This window comes from Scophthalmus maximus, chromosome 6 (assembly GCF_022379125.1).
Source record: "Scophthalmus maximus strain ysfricsl-2021 chromosome 6, ASM2237912v1, whole genome shotgun sequence".
NCBI classification, from domain to species: Eukaryota; Metazoa; Chordata; class Actinopteri; order Pleuronectiformes; family Scophthalmidae; genus Scophthalmus; species Scophthalmus maximus.
Genome location: NC_061520.1, coordinates 17,659,492 through 17,679,114, shown reverse-complemented (window position 1 = coordinate 17,679,114; position 19,623 = coordinate 17,659,492). Strand labels below are relative to the sequence as shown.

General features: G+C 41.1%; 1 protein-coding gene across 1 annotated transcript; it reads left to right on the top strand.

The window, feature by feature from the left end:
- Positions 1 to 898: 898 nt before the first annotated feature.
- LOC118308985 (rac GTPase-activating protein 1) lies at positions 899 to 8,358 on the top strand. The gene is made up of 17 exons (XM_035630530.2): positions 899 to 1,054; positions 1,444 to 1,547; positions 2,299 to 2,501; positions 2,783 to 2,928; positions 3,245 to 3,314; positions 3,453 to 3,506; positions 3,589 to 3,663; positions 3,846 to 3,960; positions 4,091 to 4,230; positions 4,347 to 4,511; positions 4,613 to 4,708; positions 4,886 to 5,084; positions 5,268 to 5,373; positions 5,529 to 5,661; positions 5,825 to 5,933; positions 6,036 to 6,144; positions 6,878 to 8,358. Exons 2-17 carry the CDS (start codon positions 1,463 to 1,465, stop codon positions 6,951 to 6,953), a joined length of 1,881 nt encoding a protein of 626 aa, XP_035486423.1. The 5' UTR covers positions 899 to 1,054; positions 1,444 to 1,462; the 3' UTR covers positions 6,954 to 8,358.
- Positions 8,359 to 19,623: the final 11,265 nt, after the last annotated feature.

The window sequence follows — 19,623 nt, the reverse complement described above, 5'->3', positions numbered from 1 at the left end:
TGTCTGTCTGTCTGTCTGTCTGTGTTACTCTTATTGAATATTGAACAGTAGAGCTGCTGCTGCTGCTGCAGCACCCAGATATGCCATCCAGAGCTGATTAATGATGCTGTTGTGTGTATCCCATGTGCCAGGCCCACAACAACAGGACAGTCACTGCCTGTTTAAGAGGATTTGATTTGTTCACACAGAATGAAATACAGTACTGTGGTGCATCATACACAGCAAGGGGAGAGGGAGTTACAGAGACTGGGCTGACTCGCATCAAGCAAAACTATTGATATTACTTGTGGGGGTTGATTTAATAAAAATCTGAGCAGTTAAAAGCAGATATTTGAAAGAAAATGTGCTCAGACAGGATTTGAACCATACATTCCTGTTTAAAAAATGTTGTGCTGTCTTTCTATATAAAAGATGCAGAAATTCACCAGGTCATTACGATGTATTAATGTTTATGGGTGTCATCCACAATGTTATTTACCGCCTGTAGGACCCCCACAGTTTTAAAATGATTATGTAGCAGTTCAGTGAATGAGTTTTGAGTTCGGCAAATAGAAAGAGAGATAATATACAGAAAAGATTTTACAAACTTCTATGTCAATAAATTCAGTGTTTCATCCGAAAAGGAAGCAGTTCTTGAACTGGACAACAGAAGGAGAGATGAATATACGAACATACTCAGTGGGTCGTATACATGTAAAATAATGTATACATGATGACAAATAATCTAGGTATTATTTTGAAATTGACCCATCTATTGCCTCAGATACTAAAAGGACCCTTGGAGGAAACGTCTCTGCAGCCCCGCTGCAGTTACACTTCCGGGTGCGTAGGGGGCGACCGAGCGCGGTCTTCCGCCAAATCACGCGGCGAGGAAGAAAAGCGGCGCTGATTTTGAACTTTTGAAGAATCTGCAAACTTTATCAGACAGGTGTGGCTCTGCTGCTGCTCAGGCGAACACTGGAGGGGGGAGAGAACACCGAGCCGCTGCGTTAGTATCCGCCTGCGGTACATTACATGTCCGCCGCAGTTTCACAGGAAGGAAAACATTGAACAGGTGAGTGTTGTGGTGTTTTTTTTTAATTGTTATTAACCAGCGGTAACGACAGGAAGTCGAGTCACGTCAACACCACCTAGACGATGCTAACGCTAGCATGCCAGTAGCCTCGTCACAGGCGCAGAGACGTTAGGCTACAGCCGTGACACTCGCGTCGTTAATGAACCGACACAGTGGCGGTGACTTCTGTATCTCATAACTCTGTATCTGTAACTCATTCAAAAACGACTTGCTCGTGCTGTCGAGCCTGACCTGAACTGTGGCGCCGCTGCTCAGTCAGCGCTAATCTCGACGTGGGACGACACCGAAACAACGATCAGCGGCATAACTTCCGCAGTGCCATCCATTATACCCCCCGACTGATCCCAGTGGTCTTGTCTTCATCTCAGCCCGCTGCAGTGGGACACGATGGCGTCGCCCGGGGTGAACCTGTACAACCAGTTCCAGAGTCTCAGGGAGCAGGTGGACGGTCTGAATGAGGGCATTGAACCACGTGAGTTGTTTCCACGCTTCCTTTCGGTATTTGCCAGCGCTGTCAGTGTGCTTGAACTGACAACTAACCAGTGTTTTCATAATCGGTTAATCTGCCGATTATTTTCGCAGGTTCATAAAATGGTGAAAAAATGTCGATCGTGTTTCCCAGAACTCCAAGATGATGTTTTGTTTTGTCCACGCACCAAAGATATTCAGTTTACTGTCATGGAGGAGCAAAGAAACCAGAACATATTCACATTTAAGAAGATGAAATCAGAGAATTTTTCCTAATTTATCCTCTTGGAAAATACCCGAACCTATTATGGAAAAAGTTGGCAATTCATTTAGTAATCGATTACTAATTGATTAACTGTTGCAGCTCTAGTTTTTTTTATACTGTTTCAACCCCAAACTTTGGTAGGTGTTGCATTTAATTATTAACCACAAACGAGGAATGCAGGAACAGTAGTGAGTTCTAATAAGTGAAGTCTGAAAGGGCCTGGGTAAAGTAAAAAACCTTCCATGTCAATAGTCCACATACTGCAGTTAATTTCCATTTAAACTAACAGGAAAACTCTGTGACTGATTCTCTCTCTTTACAGCAGAGCCCTTTGTCTTCTTGTGCTCTTTTGTGCTCTAGGGTAATTTGCTCCATTGCCGCGGCAATGAAAGGGTTTTTTGTAAGCACACAACCATCAAAGGATGAATACTATACGGTGCACCGCAGCAACCCAACTCTTTTTCTTTCTTTCTTCCATTGTCTTATTCAGAGTTCCTTCAGATGGCAATGAATTTTGAGGAGTCCCGTAAGAAGTGGCTGCGGGCGGGCGAGGAGCTGGTGTCCTGTAAAGAGATGCTGGCTAAAGCGGAGACGGAGAGGGGAGCCCTGGAGGTCAAACTGAAACACGCTCGCAACCAGGTGGACGTGGAGATCCGCCGCCGGCAGAATGCTGAGACGGTCTACGAGAAGCTGGTCAGTGCGACAGTGTTCGGAGTTTGCACAGCCTCTCGTTTACTTGCATCATTGTGTATGAGATACTGTATATAAACATGTAGGAAAGGAAGTATGATAGATTATTAATATTTAAACAATGCAGTGGTCTCCCAGTAGCCAGTAGCCGATAGGTCACATTTTAAACTTTGTATGATTTTCGGCTGTTAATTATAACTACATAATGCCTGTTTATGCATTTGACTGAGGGTATTCCTGTGTTGGTCTGTTCCTATCCACCTGCTGGTCTGTGGGTGTAACAGGAACGTCAGCTACAGCTGATCCGTGAGCTGCTGATTTCAGAGAACAACGGCAACAGTGTCCACCTGAGCGAGGAGCAGCGCTCTGCCCTGGCCTTCCTCAGTGCCCACTCCCAGGCAGCACAAGGCAACCTCAACTCTAGCCGAAGGTCAGACCCTCCTAACATGGTTCTGAGACAGCAGGAAGTGATTTTTTCACAGAAAGTAATAAGGATTAATTACCAGGTTTTCTCCTCTCATCTTGAGGTTTCAGTTATCTTAAGCATACTGTAGCGTAGCACTTCATTTAGGTTAATACACTGTATTGTACTGTGCACTGTAGAGGATAGAAAATTGAATGAAACATTAGTTCGTATATTTTTATGTTATAATTCATCAGAAATATGTGTGATTCTTCTTCTAGGTATGGACATGGGAAATAGTTCAGGCAGGAAAATTAAAGTCTGACTTTAACCTATGTTTCAGGTTAACTACCATCGATGAATCGGCTTCTATGCTGTCCGACATTAGCTATGACCAAACGGATGACTCTCTGGTATAATGACACATTTTGCTGTGTGTTTTATGAGAACTGCTGATTTGAGGCCCCAATAGTGGGACAACATTGTTCAGTAATGGACGTTAATTATGACTCGACTAAGTTCCTTGGTCTCTATCTACACTTTTCCTGTAGGATTGGGATTCTTCTGTGATGAAGACTGTGAGACTTCGGAAACGACAGAAACGAGTGAGTGATGCATTAATAATAATGTTGTCAGGCAATTCTTGAGAAGGTTTTAGTATTTTAAAAGTTAAATTGTAATCCACAGCGTTCTTCCAGAAAACTGGAAGTTCCTTCACAGACTGTAAAGAAACCTCGCTCCACTGGACGCACATCCGACAGGGTAATGCTGACCTCTGCAGCTTAATCTACTGTATCATAGCACAACCTCTGGAAAGGAAAATAAGAAAAAATGCTATCAATTGTATTTAAAAGTAAACCTCCATAATGATTATTTTTTGAAACCAACTAAAAGAAGCACATTTGTTTACTGAAAAGAGCATTGAATATCTTTATGTTGTTCAGATGAATGAGTCCATCGTGGCCAAAACTACGATCACTGTGCCTGTGAATGGAGGTACTGTCGAGGCCGTCTCCACCATTGAAACTGTGCCGTACTGGACACGCAGCAGGAAGAGTGGTGAGAATATTGTCGTATATTTTTTCTCTTCTAAAAATACCAAAAAGATTGTGTATTTGAATTGGCCAGTTGAGTTTTTTTCCCCCACTTGCTTTTGTTTTTTGACTGATTGTGTCCACATTTGCTCCAGCGTGGGCTGATACAACCACTACTGACCAATCTGAGACTGCCAGCGAGGCTCCCAGCACGCCAGTCTCATATTTACCAGCCCAACTCCAAACCCCCAAAGCCAATAGAGGAGGAAAGAAACACCACTTCATCCCCAAAACAGTAAGACTGTATATTTATTGCTGTGAAGTGATTTAGAATGTACTGTGAGCTGGTTCGTCTTGTTAAAGTGTAATCTACTCAACCGCTTGCGGCACTCTGTTCCCTCCATCACCAAGGTGATCAAGTCTGAATTCTGTGTGCCATGTGGAAGAAGAACAAAGTTTGGCAAGATTTACCTCCGCTGTCAGGACTGCAGAGTTGTGACTCATCCAGAATGTCGTGATCGCTGTCCCCTGCCCTGCAATCCCACGGCTGTTAGCACTCCCATCAAAAACACAGAGGTATTATTTTATGACACATTTCAATGCCATAATTTTCTATAACTTTCATGTTACCTACATGAAAAGTACACTACATGGAAACTGATGTGTTCTATGTATAGGTGACCCTGGCTGACTTTGCTCCAGTCACCTCCCCAAAGATACCAACTTTGGTTACCTACTGCATTAAGGAGATTGAACACAGAGGCCTACATGAGGTAAAACTGATTTCAAATCCTTGTTTTCTTGTCACTTTCATGTTAATGCTAGGATCCTCCCTTGATCGATTTATAATAGATAATCCCATCTCTAATTTGTTATCTCATTCAGGAGTAATACAGTTTTGCACGCAGCCAGACAATGAGACTTGGTTTTTTATCTTTTCCTTTCTGCAGGTTGGCCTGTACAGACTCTCTGGCCACGAGCGCTTGGTCAAACAGCTGAAGGAGAAGTTGATTAGAGGAAAGACTCTACCTCCGCTTAACAAAGTAGAAGACATCAATGTCATTACAGGTGTCCTCAAAGACTTCCTCAGAAACCTCCCAGAGCCGCTGCTCACCTTCCACCTCAACAAAACCTTCATGGAAGCAGCTGGTGAGTTTCTCGCTGAATCACTATCAGAGGTTTGCTGTATCTCCAATTTTCTTTATCTCTCTAAATGTTTTAAATATCATATTTTTTGAGAACAAGCATTCAAATTATTATTTAAGGACCTCCTTTTGGATAGAGGGAAAATCCATATCTGGGCATATTAAATGACTAGTGTTGTTTTTGCAGAAATCCAGGACGACGGCAACAGTCTGGCCATGGTGTTCCAGACCATTAGTGAGCTGCCTCAACCCAACCGAGACACACTGGCCTGCCTGATGATTCACCTGCAGAAGTAATATCATAACCTTTCAAAAAGGCACTTGTTATATCCCGTTTCTGCGCCACAATCTAGCCTGTTGTAACCTCCGACATGTCTGCAGTGCAGGTCAGCATGCAACGTTGAAAAGGCCTTTGAGAAATTTAATTTCCCACTCCTCTTTTCCCCAGGGTGTCGCAGTGTGTGGATACCAAAATGGACGTGACCAACCTGGCCAGGGTCTTTGGCCCAACCCTCGTCGGTCATGCTGTTGCCGACCCAGACCCTATGACCATCCTGCAGGACACAAGCAGACAACCAAGGGTAATGGGAATGAGAGCGATGATTATATGTTATGTACACAGCCCGTGTTCAGTATTTGTAAAGTAGCACATTGTTTTTTCAGTTTGAACTGCACATAGCTGTGTGTGACTTTGTTCTCTTTGGAATGGTTTTTGCTAAAGATCATGTTGGTTCTGTCCTCAAGGTGATCGAGCGCCTGCTCAGTATTCCAGCAAGCTACTGGAGCCAGTTTGCCTCTCCAGCTAATACAGGCATGGACAACGCTCATCAGTTTGATACTGCAGACCACAAAGGTAAATCACCAAAAGCTACACTTTTTTTTAATATTCTCATTTTTTATAATGATGACTTATAATGAAAAAAATTGACTGCATTGATTTTGAATGTATCTGTAGTGAGCATATTGGGACCAGTGACCACTCCAGAGCACCAGATGATGGCTAAAACCCCTTCCTCCAGCTCGCTGTCTCAGCGCATGATGCAGACCCTCTCCAGCAGCACCATGTAAGCTCCCCCATTCGGCTTACACAAAACAGACACGAAGCAGGTTTAGCCAGGATCATTTTAGTCTTATCAAATTTTCAGGTAAATTCCTTGACCGCAAGAGACTAAAGAGATGCAAGGGGTATCGGCACAGGCTGAACACGCCCACACATTCTCGAGAATCTGATCTAATCGAGTTAAGTGAAGTGATGAAGTGAAAACAACTGCGTGGGTGGACCAGCTGGGTGTGTGGGGCCATTAATATGAAACACAAACACAGTATGTCTTAATTAATAATGATATTATTTAAAAACACAAATGACCATTATTTGTTATGTTGTGCTGGGTTACATGTCTGTACACTCGACACAAAGCCCACAGGCCCTTAGCTTAGCTTGACGATTTATAGCAACTGGAAGCTTTAGAGGTTATAGTAGGTGGATTTTTAAACAAGAATAGCTTTTTATCCAATTTCCGGTCTTAATGCGAAGCATAGCTTGTCCCATGGGCACAATTTTCATTTGCATATTTGATCTTAAAGTATAATTTTTTATAATATAACACCTCCACTTAAATTTTGAGCTTGGGAAACAAAATCCAACCAACAATCAAATGATTAGTTGTTCACATAGGAAGACTGCATTCCCATGTTCACCCTGAAATACCCATCTTCAGTAGTGCTTGCTATTGTTTGCCGAAATTAAAAATGAATAAACTTGAAATATGACTGTCTGCCTCCTCACCCCATCTTTAGATTTGGGAGCAGAAGCAAAGCAACAACTGCCTCCAACCGTCAGGGGAACTTCTTCTCCTCCCCACAGCTGAAGTAATGAAGGTGAAAAGAAAGAGAAGCTCACCCATATTTTATTTTTGGTTTACTCGCCACAATAACCAAATTTATATTCACGTAATAATGTGGTTAAACTACTGTGCAATTTTTAGCATGCAAAAAAAATATTGGATTTTTTTTTATTGAAGTGTTTTAACCAAGACTTACAGCCATATATTTTCACTTTGTTTGTTTTCATATCTTGTGAGTACTAATGATTTATTATTGATCAAAACTGTGGTCATTTGTGTGTGATTGTAAGAGTTTTAACTCCTAACCAGGTTTAAGAAACTGTTCTAACCCAATCCAAGGATCATTATTTTCTATTAACATGTTGGCATTGATGTACCTAAGCGATGTAGTCATTGGTGTTTATCCATCTTTGAACCTGTGGTTGTCACCACAGCAACAGGGACGCACAAGCACGTAAGACACACAGCTGGATTGGACAAAGATAAGTTGTTTTATTGGCCAGTGTCTTTTTGGCTTTGTTAGCCTTGTCAATGTCTTGGAAACTGGCATTGGATTTAACATTTTGTTTTATATTTATGTTGATTGTGTGGCATGACATAACTCATGACTTATATACTTTAACAATACTGTTAACACTGATACTAAATGGGAATAATGTTGCTTTTTGCACTGTAGGTATGTATAACAATCTGAGGTTTTCTACCTGGGAATACAAACCACTAGGGGCTGCTGCTGCACCACTTTTGATATGCAAAGCTCAACCAAAGAAGAGGAGCTACTGTATTTAATAATTACTAAGATTATGCACATCTTTTTATCATGAACAGATCATTAAAAAACACTGTTAATTATTGCTCTATCTTACTGTAGGACAGTTTAGTCAATACTTTCTAGGACATTTCTCTCGAGATCTGAGACTGTGTGGTCATCACAGAATAAAATCTAGAGCTTCTATTATTTGTGAATGTTAACATATTTGCATACACTAACAGTTTGAAGTATTTGAATCCACAATTGCTCTCTTTGTATAAGTACATCAATTGTAATGTACAACAATCATTCCTCTGAGAAAATGTCACTATTACAAACTCCAGATTTTAGCGTGAGGACCACACTGGCTCAAGATTTCATTGTTTCAAGGGAAATGTTTATATTGACTCAATATTTTCTCACTAAAACCAAAGCTAACAGTGTTTTGCGTGCCAGTAAGAAATATGCATGGTTTTATGTTAGACTTCTTTTTAACACCGCTCTGATTTCATATATATTTTATACAATCATCTATGACACTGTTCCGCTCTCTAATGAAATGGTTCAGTCTAAGTGACTTTCAAGATCTTATGGACTGGATGTTAATGTGCATCCCTTTGTCTTAGCTCAAATGAGATCACACAAGTCCATGGTTGAGTTAAAAATAAACCATCAAAAGACTGGTTCGTTTGTCTTGGTGAGTGTTGTTCACCCATGAGATCGGCAAGTGGGGCGAGAGGCCCGTGAGCATGTGGGGCAAAGCATCGGGTGTGTGAGCTTTATTAGGAGCAAGTCAACCTCAAACACCCTCCTTACACCTAGAAATGGTCAGTGTCACTATTAACTGAGGACGTTCATGCTGTATTCATGTAGCCCAAAACGTTCATTCATCTTCATCTTCCTGGTCCTATTCATATGTTGCCCATTGAAGATCTTAAGTGAAAGAGCATTAGCACAACACCAGTTATCCCAAAGCTGACATGGCTCTGAATGATAATGCAATTTGGCTCATTGTTCAAACAGTCATTACAGCAATTTCCATAATCTATTGGGCTGAGTGGGCAGGCGATGAGGTCCAACATTATTATGAATTAAAGCAGGGGTCATTTATTCATCTTATAGTTATTCCATTAACAGTTACTGTGGAAATAGCTGAGCTCAGGCTGAACCTATTGACATACATTTTATGTGACCTCATTCAATACAGAGCTTCTCCAGCACATTAGGTCCTTTGAGATGTGATGCCAGCTGTTTGGGGGAGAAATGAAAATATGGTGTGGCTTCCTTTCTTTCTCACTGTCTTCCCCACACCGCAGAGAAAAGTCTCCAAAGAAAATGTTTGAATTTCAAATCAACATTAATAGTTGATTCGCCTGAAAATCGGGTCTCCTATGTGTGGATCTGTCCCCACCGGGGGATTGTGTGTTTATGCTGTATGATGCAGCATACGCTCGGAGGCGGCAGACATCAAACAGCTGCCTGTGTACAGTGTGTCTCTGTAGCGCCATATTCCAGCATGCCCCAGTGTGCAGTGATGGAGCTCTGCTCTGCCGTGGGACCAACGAGGGCCAAATGAGTAACTAGTCCAATTAAGAGCTCTTAAATAAATTACAATGTAAGCTAGTAAACACACAACAACAACAGCACTATTTAATTCCTCTATTTATACAGTGAACTGCAGTCACTGGTGCCAAAGGAAACAACAGTACTATTACCAGCCCTGAAAGCGGAGGACAATCAATACATTATTTAATTTCATAAGGTTCAGTTATGGCTGCTATTGACTTATTGAAAATGCAATCTATACGTGTTAAGCTACTGCTGCACAGCATGTACCTCGTGTCTGAGGTCAGAGCCAATAATGTGAGCGCCTCAGAGATGTGAACTCAATAACTGCCAGTCAAATCCACCCATCTGATCATGTACCTAATCAATATGTTTGTTAAAGTAAAAGCCACATTAACCACGACCACACAAATGTTTGTTTTTTGTGTGCATATCTTGTGTTGCACACAAACACGTTTACATATTTTGACACTTGCTGGGGGCATTTCTACGTTGCAGAACCTCCTCAGTAGTTTGCGAGATTTACTGGAGGATGGGACCAGACATCAAACAGATTTGCATTTCAAATGACATTAAAATGGGCTGAGGGAAAAGAAGCAGTTACTGGAGTTTAGGGAGCAAAAAGTGCAATGCGGCAAATTTATAAACATGACAACCAGGACCAACACGCTGCCTCCTTAGCAGCCTAAGCATGTGCTTGAGAAGTGATCCTCCAGATTTGTTTCTCACATAGTTTCCAGTGAATTATGTGACAGATTGTGTGATCAATATGCTTCCCGTTTGGTAAATGAAATGCACAACACTGAAATACCAAACCACGTTCTGCCTTTAAAACCCTGATATACACCCACCTGTGAGTTTCTTTTAACTGGCTTGTTGGCTTTCAATGCTTTTGCTCTCTCACTCCATCTCGTCTCTGGCTTCATCCCTCGTTCACCCTCCCCTCTCTGCCCCCTCTCCCTCCTTTGAATCGAACCCACCGTCTTAGCTGGCTACCATGCATGGTCGATACCTTGTTACCACAGAAAAATCAATTATCTCGACCCAGCAGCAGGGGGAAGAGGCAATAATGAAAGAATGCTCCTCCTTTCCAGACGATGGCCATGGTCATTAAATATGAATTTATCATTAGCTGAGGAGATTTATGGAGCGAGAAGTGGGCCCTGAGTTCACGCCCTCCTTAACAGCATAAGTCCAATGTCTGGTTATGAGTGTAAACTAAATGGATTACAGATTTTCTGGCTGATTATATCATATGTCCTAAAGCTTAAGCGGGGACTCGATTATTTCTTTCACTGTCACACACAAACCATCTTCTCTAGCCGCATAACATGCAAATGACAAGAATGTTTCCTTACGTGTTCAGATGACACACCTCTGGACCGAAGGACATCGACATTCGAAAAATATTTTTTAGCGTGTGTAAGGTGCAGTGTGTACTGGCTGCTAGTTGCATGAGATGCCACATTAATGGACAGCGCCACTCAGAGATGACCGTGACGGGCGACAGGTAGGTGGGTGTACCTGCCGTACCTGCACTGTAATGAGCCGCTCTGATGACTTGTCTGACAGCCGCTGCCGGGAGTGTTGGGGAGAAGAAACCCAAACCACTACCATCACCACAGCCAGAGAAAAAGAAACAGAGAAAGAGTGGAGTATGATTGAGCAGAGAGGGAAAAATGTGTAATTTGGGTTTGCTCTTAAGGCAGCAATAAATTCCATTTTAATGGGGCACCACGAGCAGTAGCAGGCACTCAGCAGTCTGTTGTGTTTGATGCCAAATTGTGCAGAATAAACAGATTTGCTGTGCAGCTGGTCCAAAGACACTTTCTCTCTGTCTGTCTCACATGCTCTCTTCTTCCTTCTCCACCACAAATGGACAAACCAGAGGAGAACCAGACGAGAATTAGACAAATTGTCACCAAAAAAAAGATGGCAAGTACTTTGATTTATTTTCTTCCACTTCACTGAGTACTCATCTCCAGCTGTCACATAGTGTCGAGGCAGAGGGTTTGTTTGAACAGCAAGAGAGAGAGAGCTGCATGCCACTAATGAGAAAAGACATGCCACATCTGGCTCATATCCCCCTCAACAGATAAATCTTTGGTCGTCCTTCACAAGTTCACCGTGGACAAACTGTTATGACAGAGTCTCTTTCTCCATCGATTTTTACGATTCCCCTTACCTTAACCCGACACCAAATGTCTACCAAAGCTCAACCAGTTGTCGTCTGTGATGCTTGACCTCTGATGCTTCCCCTAATCAAATGCCTCCATGCTGCCTCATCACAACCTAAACTAATCCAACCACAGAGGAGCAACACTACGGGAAATGGGAGGGAAACAGTCTCCAACACAACATATGCATTCAGAATCAGCATTGCTACACTAGGTGACATAATGCAAAAAAAAAAGAGGATGTCGCTGGCTGTCAAGAAACCCAAAATAACACTACAAGAAACTTTTTATCAGCACTGAATAAACTGACAATACAAGAGGGATTTTGACTGTGCGTGAAGATAGGAAAAGTTTGGAGGGTAAAGAAACAAATGTGTCAAAGTCTCAGTTTGGTCAGTGTGAGTGGAAAGAGTCTATGGCCACACTAGAGGCTCTGTAAAGCTGCGCTGAAGCACATTAGTGCTTCGAGGTGAATACTAATATCAGCAAGTTACAATGTTTAACATGTTAATGTTAAACAGGTGAGACTAGTTCATGAGCAAAAGTATTGTAAATGAAAATGTTGGCGTTACATAAAAACCTAATATGTGTAGGGCTACTAAATTTCACAACAATTCATCCAACAGTTACGACATTTCGATCAGAACCACAGATGTGCACCTAGTGTCACTAAAGTGTGTGAATCTCCAAAGTCCTGAAGAACCACTGGGAACCAACCATTAGCGTGGAAACGTGTGTGCCAGTTCATTCTCTCCATGTCGAGTTAATTCACGGGGAAATTGGTAACTTTGACCTGTGAGGGGCGCTAGTGGAGAGGTCAGACGATCACTAAAGACATCACTCAAGAAGATAAGCTTCTGGGGAGCATGGACGTCTGTACAAAATTTCATGGATTAAAAAGTTATTGAGACTGGACCAAAGTGGTGGGTGCACCAACAGACCAACAGACATTTCTATCCCTACAACCATGACTGAATATTATTCTTCAAAGAACATGATAGGTTTTCTGACAGCAGAGTGACATCGTGGCCTGTTGGCAGCATACTGTCGGCACTCATTGACCACTGACTGCTACTGTTGCTTCCATTGTTTCCTCACAAGTGTGGGCACACACACACACACACACACACACAAATACCTGCTATGGATGCAGCTGGGTGTTTGTGTGTGTTCTCCTGCATGACTGCATCTGAATTCATGTAATTTAATGTGAATGTGTGTGCACAGGTGCATGATATGGAATGCTGTGACAGAAGCTCTGTGCATGAGCGGCTGTGTGTTTCCTAGTGAATGTGTGCAGTGACCATGTGTGCAGGTATGTGCGCCTGTGCCGCTGCCTCTGAGTTTGGTATTGTTTTTATGCATGGATGGATGTGACCACACACACACACACACACACACATCTCATTGTATTTTCCAGTCTCTTTTTCATGAGCTTCACTTTCACAGTAGCACTACCCAACTGATGGCATGATAATCTGATTCAGCCCGTTTAGCTCAGCAGCATTGGTGGAGCTCTATTAAGTCATCTGTTGTTCATAATTTAGGCGATCATTTCCTCAGAACATAAAGGCAACAGGCACTTTTAAACAAGCTTTATCTCACATCACACTCAAAAATGTGCAGAATTGCGAATCTGTTTTTTTTTATGGTAAAAAAAATGATAACATTTTCCATTTTGTGAACTACCAATGAAAAACCTACAAAGAATTCACTAATTAGAGCAGATTTTTTTCAACACTTCCTGTCGTTTTCCTGTTGGCCACCAGAATGCACTGCTGCACCTTGTCATCCAGTGCAGTGTCACGAGGCAGCCCCTCTGCAGCAACACACCCACTCGTAGTGGAGTGGAACAGTATTGTCAGTATTTGTATCATTTGCACCACTGACGCTTTAATTTGAACTGATAAAGTTTTGTTTTGACTGTGGCAGCCTGCTCACCTGATAGGCACTAGCATCTTCTTCCCCCTGGAATCAAACCCTCGAGGGAAAATGTTAAATTGGGTGGATCAGGGTTCACACGTAAATGTAATCTGGACAGGCACCAGTTTAAGTTTCGCACTTGACTTGCTGAAAATGCAGGGGAAAGTAATAAATTGTGAATTGGCTCTGAATATGCTGCACTGTGCTGTAAACACCATTCATAATTCAGTTTATTTGAAACATATCTGCAAAATGATGTTTCCAACTTTAGTTTCAATTTGTTGTACACATTTTTAAGGACTTTTGTAGCACACTCAGATTATTGTTTTAAACAAATCAAAGGAAAGTTGTTCCATTTTTGTCATAGTATTGGTGCAATATCAGAGATCTTCCCTCCTCTCCAGATGCTGGCTAATGTTTTGTTTTTTTAAAGAGAGAAATGCTGAATGACAATATCATTCAACTGAATTATTTAGCCTAGCATTTATGGGTGTTTGTAGATTTGACACGGTTTATGAGATGAACGTGGCTGTGTATTTGCACAGAATGGCAGTGAAACACCACCTACAGCGTTTTTCTGTAACAATGTAATCTGTGAGATAATGACCAAAACACTTGTTCGCTTCAGGTCTTCACTGATGGAAGCTCGTGCTTGAATAAAATATCACTGCTCTTCAAAGTGCTACATTTTGCCCGTCGATCACACCCCCGACTCCTCACATGGGCAAACACCTGTTGCTCTTCAGTCAGCAATTAAGGCTCGAGGAATAACAGGACCAACAGACGACATACAGTATGGATGCAGTCTCCCCACGAGTCTATCCACTTCATACAGGCGGTGAAGCTGCTGGAGCATCATCAGGGCTGGATTCATCATCCCATGATATTTCCCTGCTGCTTGGTCAAAGACAACGAATCAGATAAAAACAAAAGACTGGATGCAGTCTAATTCTCTTTTTCTCTCTTGTTTTTAACCGTAGTCTTATATTTTTTTTAAATGCATCTATTGAATTCAGTTGTTTAATTCAGAAAAACTACTTTCTAATAACTTTCTAGAAAATATTTTCTATATTGTATGAAACAGAATAGTTGCAGTATGAAAGATGATACGTTTTCCACTTGTCACTGAACACATCAGAGTTCAGTCACTTCTCGTCTTGACATTTGACTGTTGCAGTGTTTGAGATGTGTGTGTGCGACTTCTGAGAAAATGTTGGGAAAATGTATGTATTTTACCAAAATTACAAAAGCGTTGGAACAACAAACTAAAACTCTTTTCTTTATCACAAACATTTGTGGTATAAATAACAAAATGCCAATAAATTAAAAAATATCTGATATAAAATGCAGACATTTTAGCCTGAGGTGAGACTGGAGGAAAGCCTCCAGCGTATCCGAAATGGGTAGAGTGTGCATAAATGTCCAATCTGATGGTGTTGATCATTAGATTATTCTTGTGTAAATATGGACTAATTTAGTTGGATGAAGGATTGCCAAATTCGTTCTCCTGTGACTGTGTACAGTACATCCATACCAAATGTCATGGCAATTTGCTCGGTACTTGTGGATTGAATTTTGTCTACATGACAAACTAAATGACTTTACAATTATTCTAATTATGTTGCCGCTATACCTGGGTGGGACATAAGCAAACAGGAATATTAACTCTGCTGAGATATAAACGATGTGACCTGCTTGTCAAAAATTTGGAAATGCTCATTTAAACTGGTTCATGCAAAAATGGAGCTCTAAAGACAGACTGCTGCAGGGTTAGAACATTGACCGCAACCTCAGATAAAATTAAATGCTCGGTGCTGCTGATTTGTGATTTGACTGACGTGGTACGAGACCTTGATAAACTTGTTCTCTTCTCAGTTTGTGACAGTTTAGAACAACAAAAAGTTTCCATGCCTTAAAAATGTAGGGAAGATTAGTTGACTTTTATAGATATGATATGAATCAAATGGACCCAATAATCAGTTTTTATATGAACTGAAACAGTAAATGAAGACATACTTGCACTGCCAGTGTTGAATCTAAATTTAGTCTGGCTGACGAATCACTACTCATTTCCTCATTCAAGCACTGACGTCCTTCATTTGAAACACACACAGAGAAGAGACTGATTCACACAGTAGATCATCATGGCACAAGAGATGGAGCTTTCTGACAACATCTATACAAATGAGCTTCAGGGAACTGAGAAGAGCAGTGGTAAGACCGAACCGCCAGGTAAGAGCAGCAAGGTAACGCAGACTGAAAAGAATGATTATGAGATGGATCAAACAGCTAAATACGTATGTTTTCTTGAGTCGTTTTTCTTCCTGTTTTTCTGTACAGTTGACACCAACTACCTCAGTTTCAAGAACTATATGACATCAATTTCTTCTTCTTCTTTTTATTATTATTAATATTAGGGCACGAGCGCCATTGTCAGCAAATTAATCGCAAATTTTCAGGCACTTAACGTGCTCCGACCTGCCCGGATATTTGCACACGCATCAGAACCGGCGACATTTTTTATAAATTATATATTTTAGGGGTCTCAGGCATGGGGGTGTCAAAAAATGATGAGGTCACATGACAGTGTCTTTACCCTGGATAACAGAAGGATTTGTGTGTGTCACACCCACAGAGAGAAGACTCTTCAGAATTGGAGTTGTAACTTTGGCAGTGTTGTGTCTAATACAGGCGAGTCTCAACATCTCGCTGCGCCTTGCTCGTAAGTTGTGTACAACAATATTTTTTCCACACAAATAATTGTATGCATGGCTCATTTTCAGTATACAACTAGGTACACTTGCGATCAATGTTGTGACAGCCTACTGTTTGTTTCCTAAGTGGATCAACCCATGTTTTTTCCCCACAGTGTATATAAAAGAAGACTCCGATCAGCTTCCGTTCAATTCCTCCACAATAGCAGACATGTGCCAGATTCCACCGTCGAAACAGGATGAATGTTCCTGCTGCAACAAGCTGCTGAGAAGACTGCTGAGGGAATATGAAGCCATGGAAAAAGAGAGAGACCTCTTAAAGGTCATTGTCAGTTATCTGTCTAAAAACAGGGTTACAGATGAAGACTACACACACTCTGGCTCTGTTTCAGTGGATGAATTCCTCAATCTGGAGAGAAACTGAAGCTGAAGTTGAAAACCTTTGACCACCCTGAAGAAGCAGCACTGCTCAGAGAGGGCATTTCAGTAAAGTGTAGTTCTTCAATCTGTAAATTTAATTATTGTACATTATACATATGCCGTGGCATTTAAGTGGTTACACACTCCTGGTTAATAGTGACAAAATGAAGATCATCACCCAACTCTGCAGTTCCCCTCAGCTCTATGCGGCGTGTTGCTGTTACAAAGGAACTTCCCCCCTTGGGATAAATTAAGTAACTATCTATCTATGTACCTAAAATCAGGATCTCATTTTGCAAATCTGTTGTTTGTAACAGTGAAATGTGGTTTTAACATTAAAATCATTCTGTAAGTGTAAATGTTCCGTCTTGATGCACTAACACAGACAGTAACACAGACACTTTTAGTTTTTTCCTTCATCAGTTATTTTAACCATGTCTAAAAACTTTCTTGAGATTCTAAGTGTTTTCTTAGCTGATAAGTTTGTCAAAGGTAACCTGTCAGAAATGAGAGCTGCAGGACATTCACTCATCATTTCTCATTAGCACGGCTGGCTTTGTTTTAATTAGACGCTGTGACTGACACTTGTGTTCCAGTGACACTTCATTCCAGGCCCGAGTAATCCTCCTTCCCAGCTGTTGTTTGCCAATCATCCCAAAGTTGTCTGTTGTCTCTATTTGTCAGAATAGAACCACTCGCTGTTTGGTGGCAGCGAGAAATAAATGTTTGATTTTCTTCTTTTTTAGCTTAATGACTTTGCCGCACAGAAAATAAATGTATGTGTCCGCGAAAGGAATGAAAGGTTTGTCTTTATATAAATTAAAACATTGGTAAAGTTTGTATTTCAATATATAACAAACAATAAATTCAGCCGGTCAGCTTTCAGCCGTTTTTTCTAAATAACTTAAGTGAAACATTGTATCAAAATCATATCTGATAAAGTTCTTTACAACCAAACACCTGAAGTATATGTGGTGCTAAAATAAGACATACTTGCAGCGACAAACACCATGAAAACACAAGACTAAAAAATATTAAGTACCCTTGGGTAGTGCAAACATATCCATATCAAATACCAACTAGTTCAAAAGAAAAAGGTTACCATGGTAATAGCAAGTGCAGTTTAAAATAAAAGGAGAGATTTCATTGGAAATGACTAGTGGCTATAAAATGATGTGATGCATTGCATTGGCTGTATATGTCATTCATTGGATGCATCAGTCATTGGACAGAGAGGGAGACAGTCACAGGTTCATTAATAGGATGTCCTTTTTTTAAATTCGTTTTGAGAGTTCCTGTTGTGCCTGGATTCTTCCTGTGCAGGCTTCCTGAGTTTGAATTACTCACTGTGGTCTTGGGTTGGAAGCTGCATCTTCTGTTCTCACTACAGATGTTTAGTAAAGGGAATCAAATGTGCCCTGGCCCTAATCTGGCTGAGTGAAGCAAACTTGACACATGTTATTGATATTGTACATTTTAATGTCTCCAGCTAACGGTTTTCAGTTTATAACATGAAACCTAAACCATGTTAATGAGTGATTTATTATTATTTAAGTTTTTTGTGATCAAATGTCTCTGTGCTGGACTGTTAAGTACAATTAGAGTCATAATTAGTGAGACATTAAAATCAAATGTACAGTTGTATATAGGGCTACATAGGGTTGTAAAGATTCATATTCAGATATTGAGTTGTATTAATATGTCCGCGCACATATACGCCTGTACACATTACAGAGAGTACCGTACTGTCTTACACCTGCCTCAGCAAAAAAAGCTTACATATTCTTGTCCCACCAACCACTTCTTCCTTCAATGCGAGAAAAGTTAAACTAAAATAACTGCCATTTATAAAAAAAAAAGTACATTTGGAGGAAGTAGAGCTTGACAAATGATACTGTCTTTGCATCACTTTTTACCTTAAATAGTTTAGGGGCATTTTGATTTGCATTTTTGATTCCTTATTTGTTTGTACAGCACACGTGAGGCTTGTGCACTCCTAAAACTGTTTTAGGAGTTTCGTCCTCAAGGACAATGATGTCACAGAAACACAAAAGGAGAAGGCCCCCTCCAGACGGAGACCCACACTCATCTGCAGGGGACGACACAAGTGCAGTGCCTAAGTATAAACAGAGGCCATGACAGATTTCAGAGTGCGCTCCTGTGCAAACACAGCAGGCCGACTGTTAGCCACTGCCATGCTGTCCAAGTCCCTCTGAGGGCGGAGGAATCGCAGGCAGATGGTCAAGTATTCGGGAATGACGCGTGACAGTCCTAATTTAAATACTGATGACGGGATTGTGCATATCCTTGTGTGCACAGTGCATGCACAAGCCTCGCGTGTGCTGTACAAACAAATAAGACTCTGGCTGGCAACATATCAGAGATATAAAAAAAAGCCATATCAAACACACAGCAGAGCTAGTTGTGCAAAAGATAAGGTGCAGAGGGGAGGGGACAACTCTCATCATTACATAATAGCTATAAAGAAAGTCTGATGACAACAATTCCATGTCAGTTACTTTAACCATAGAGGTGCCGCACAAGTTTGAACGAATGTGATATGACACTCAATTCAGTCGAATGTATTCGAATGTATGAACTCTTCACTCCAATGAATGTTCGAATTTGGAATAAAAAATTAACAGCCCAATAAATCCTTAAGTCAGACTATATGCTGAAAGATCAGGCTCTAATCACCCGTCCCGGAAAAGTGATCGTTCGTCACAGCTCACAAACACGTTTAGCTCTGCCTCGTAGTACAGCAACACTGAAGCCCCTTTCTTTCCATGCCTCCTACACGGATCATCAGCGAGTGAGGATGTTTTCTTTTCTCCAGGAACATTTGACATCAGTCGTTTTTTTGCATTATATCATGTATGTAAGCAGCATGTGCATATTTAAAACCCCTTTTACTGGTTTGTAATTTTGAAATCCACTCGAAATGATGAAAGCTGAAGACTTTTCAGCCAACTCTCAATTTGCCTAAGCTACAGTAGCCGGAAACAGTCGTCATTTTCTGTCACTGGCAACATATGGGAAGCCTGCTTTTGTTTACTTCTGCGAGAGATTTTTAAAAGATGACTGCGACTTTCAAGTTGTAAATCTGCCACCACTAACATTGTCAACTGCAAAGAGTGACAGCAATAGC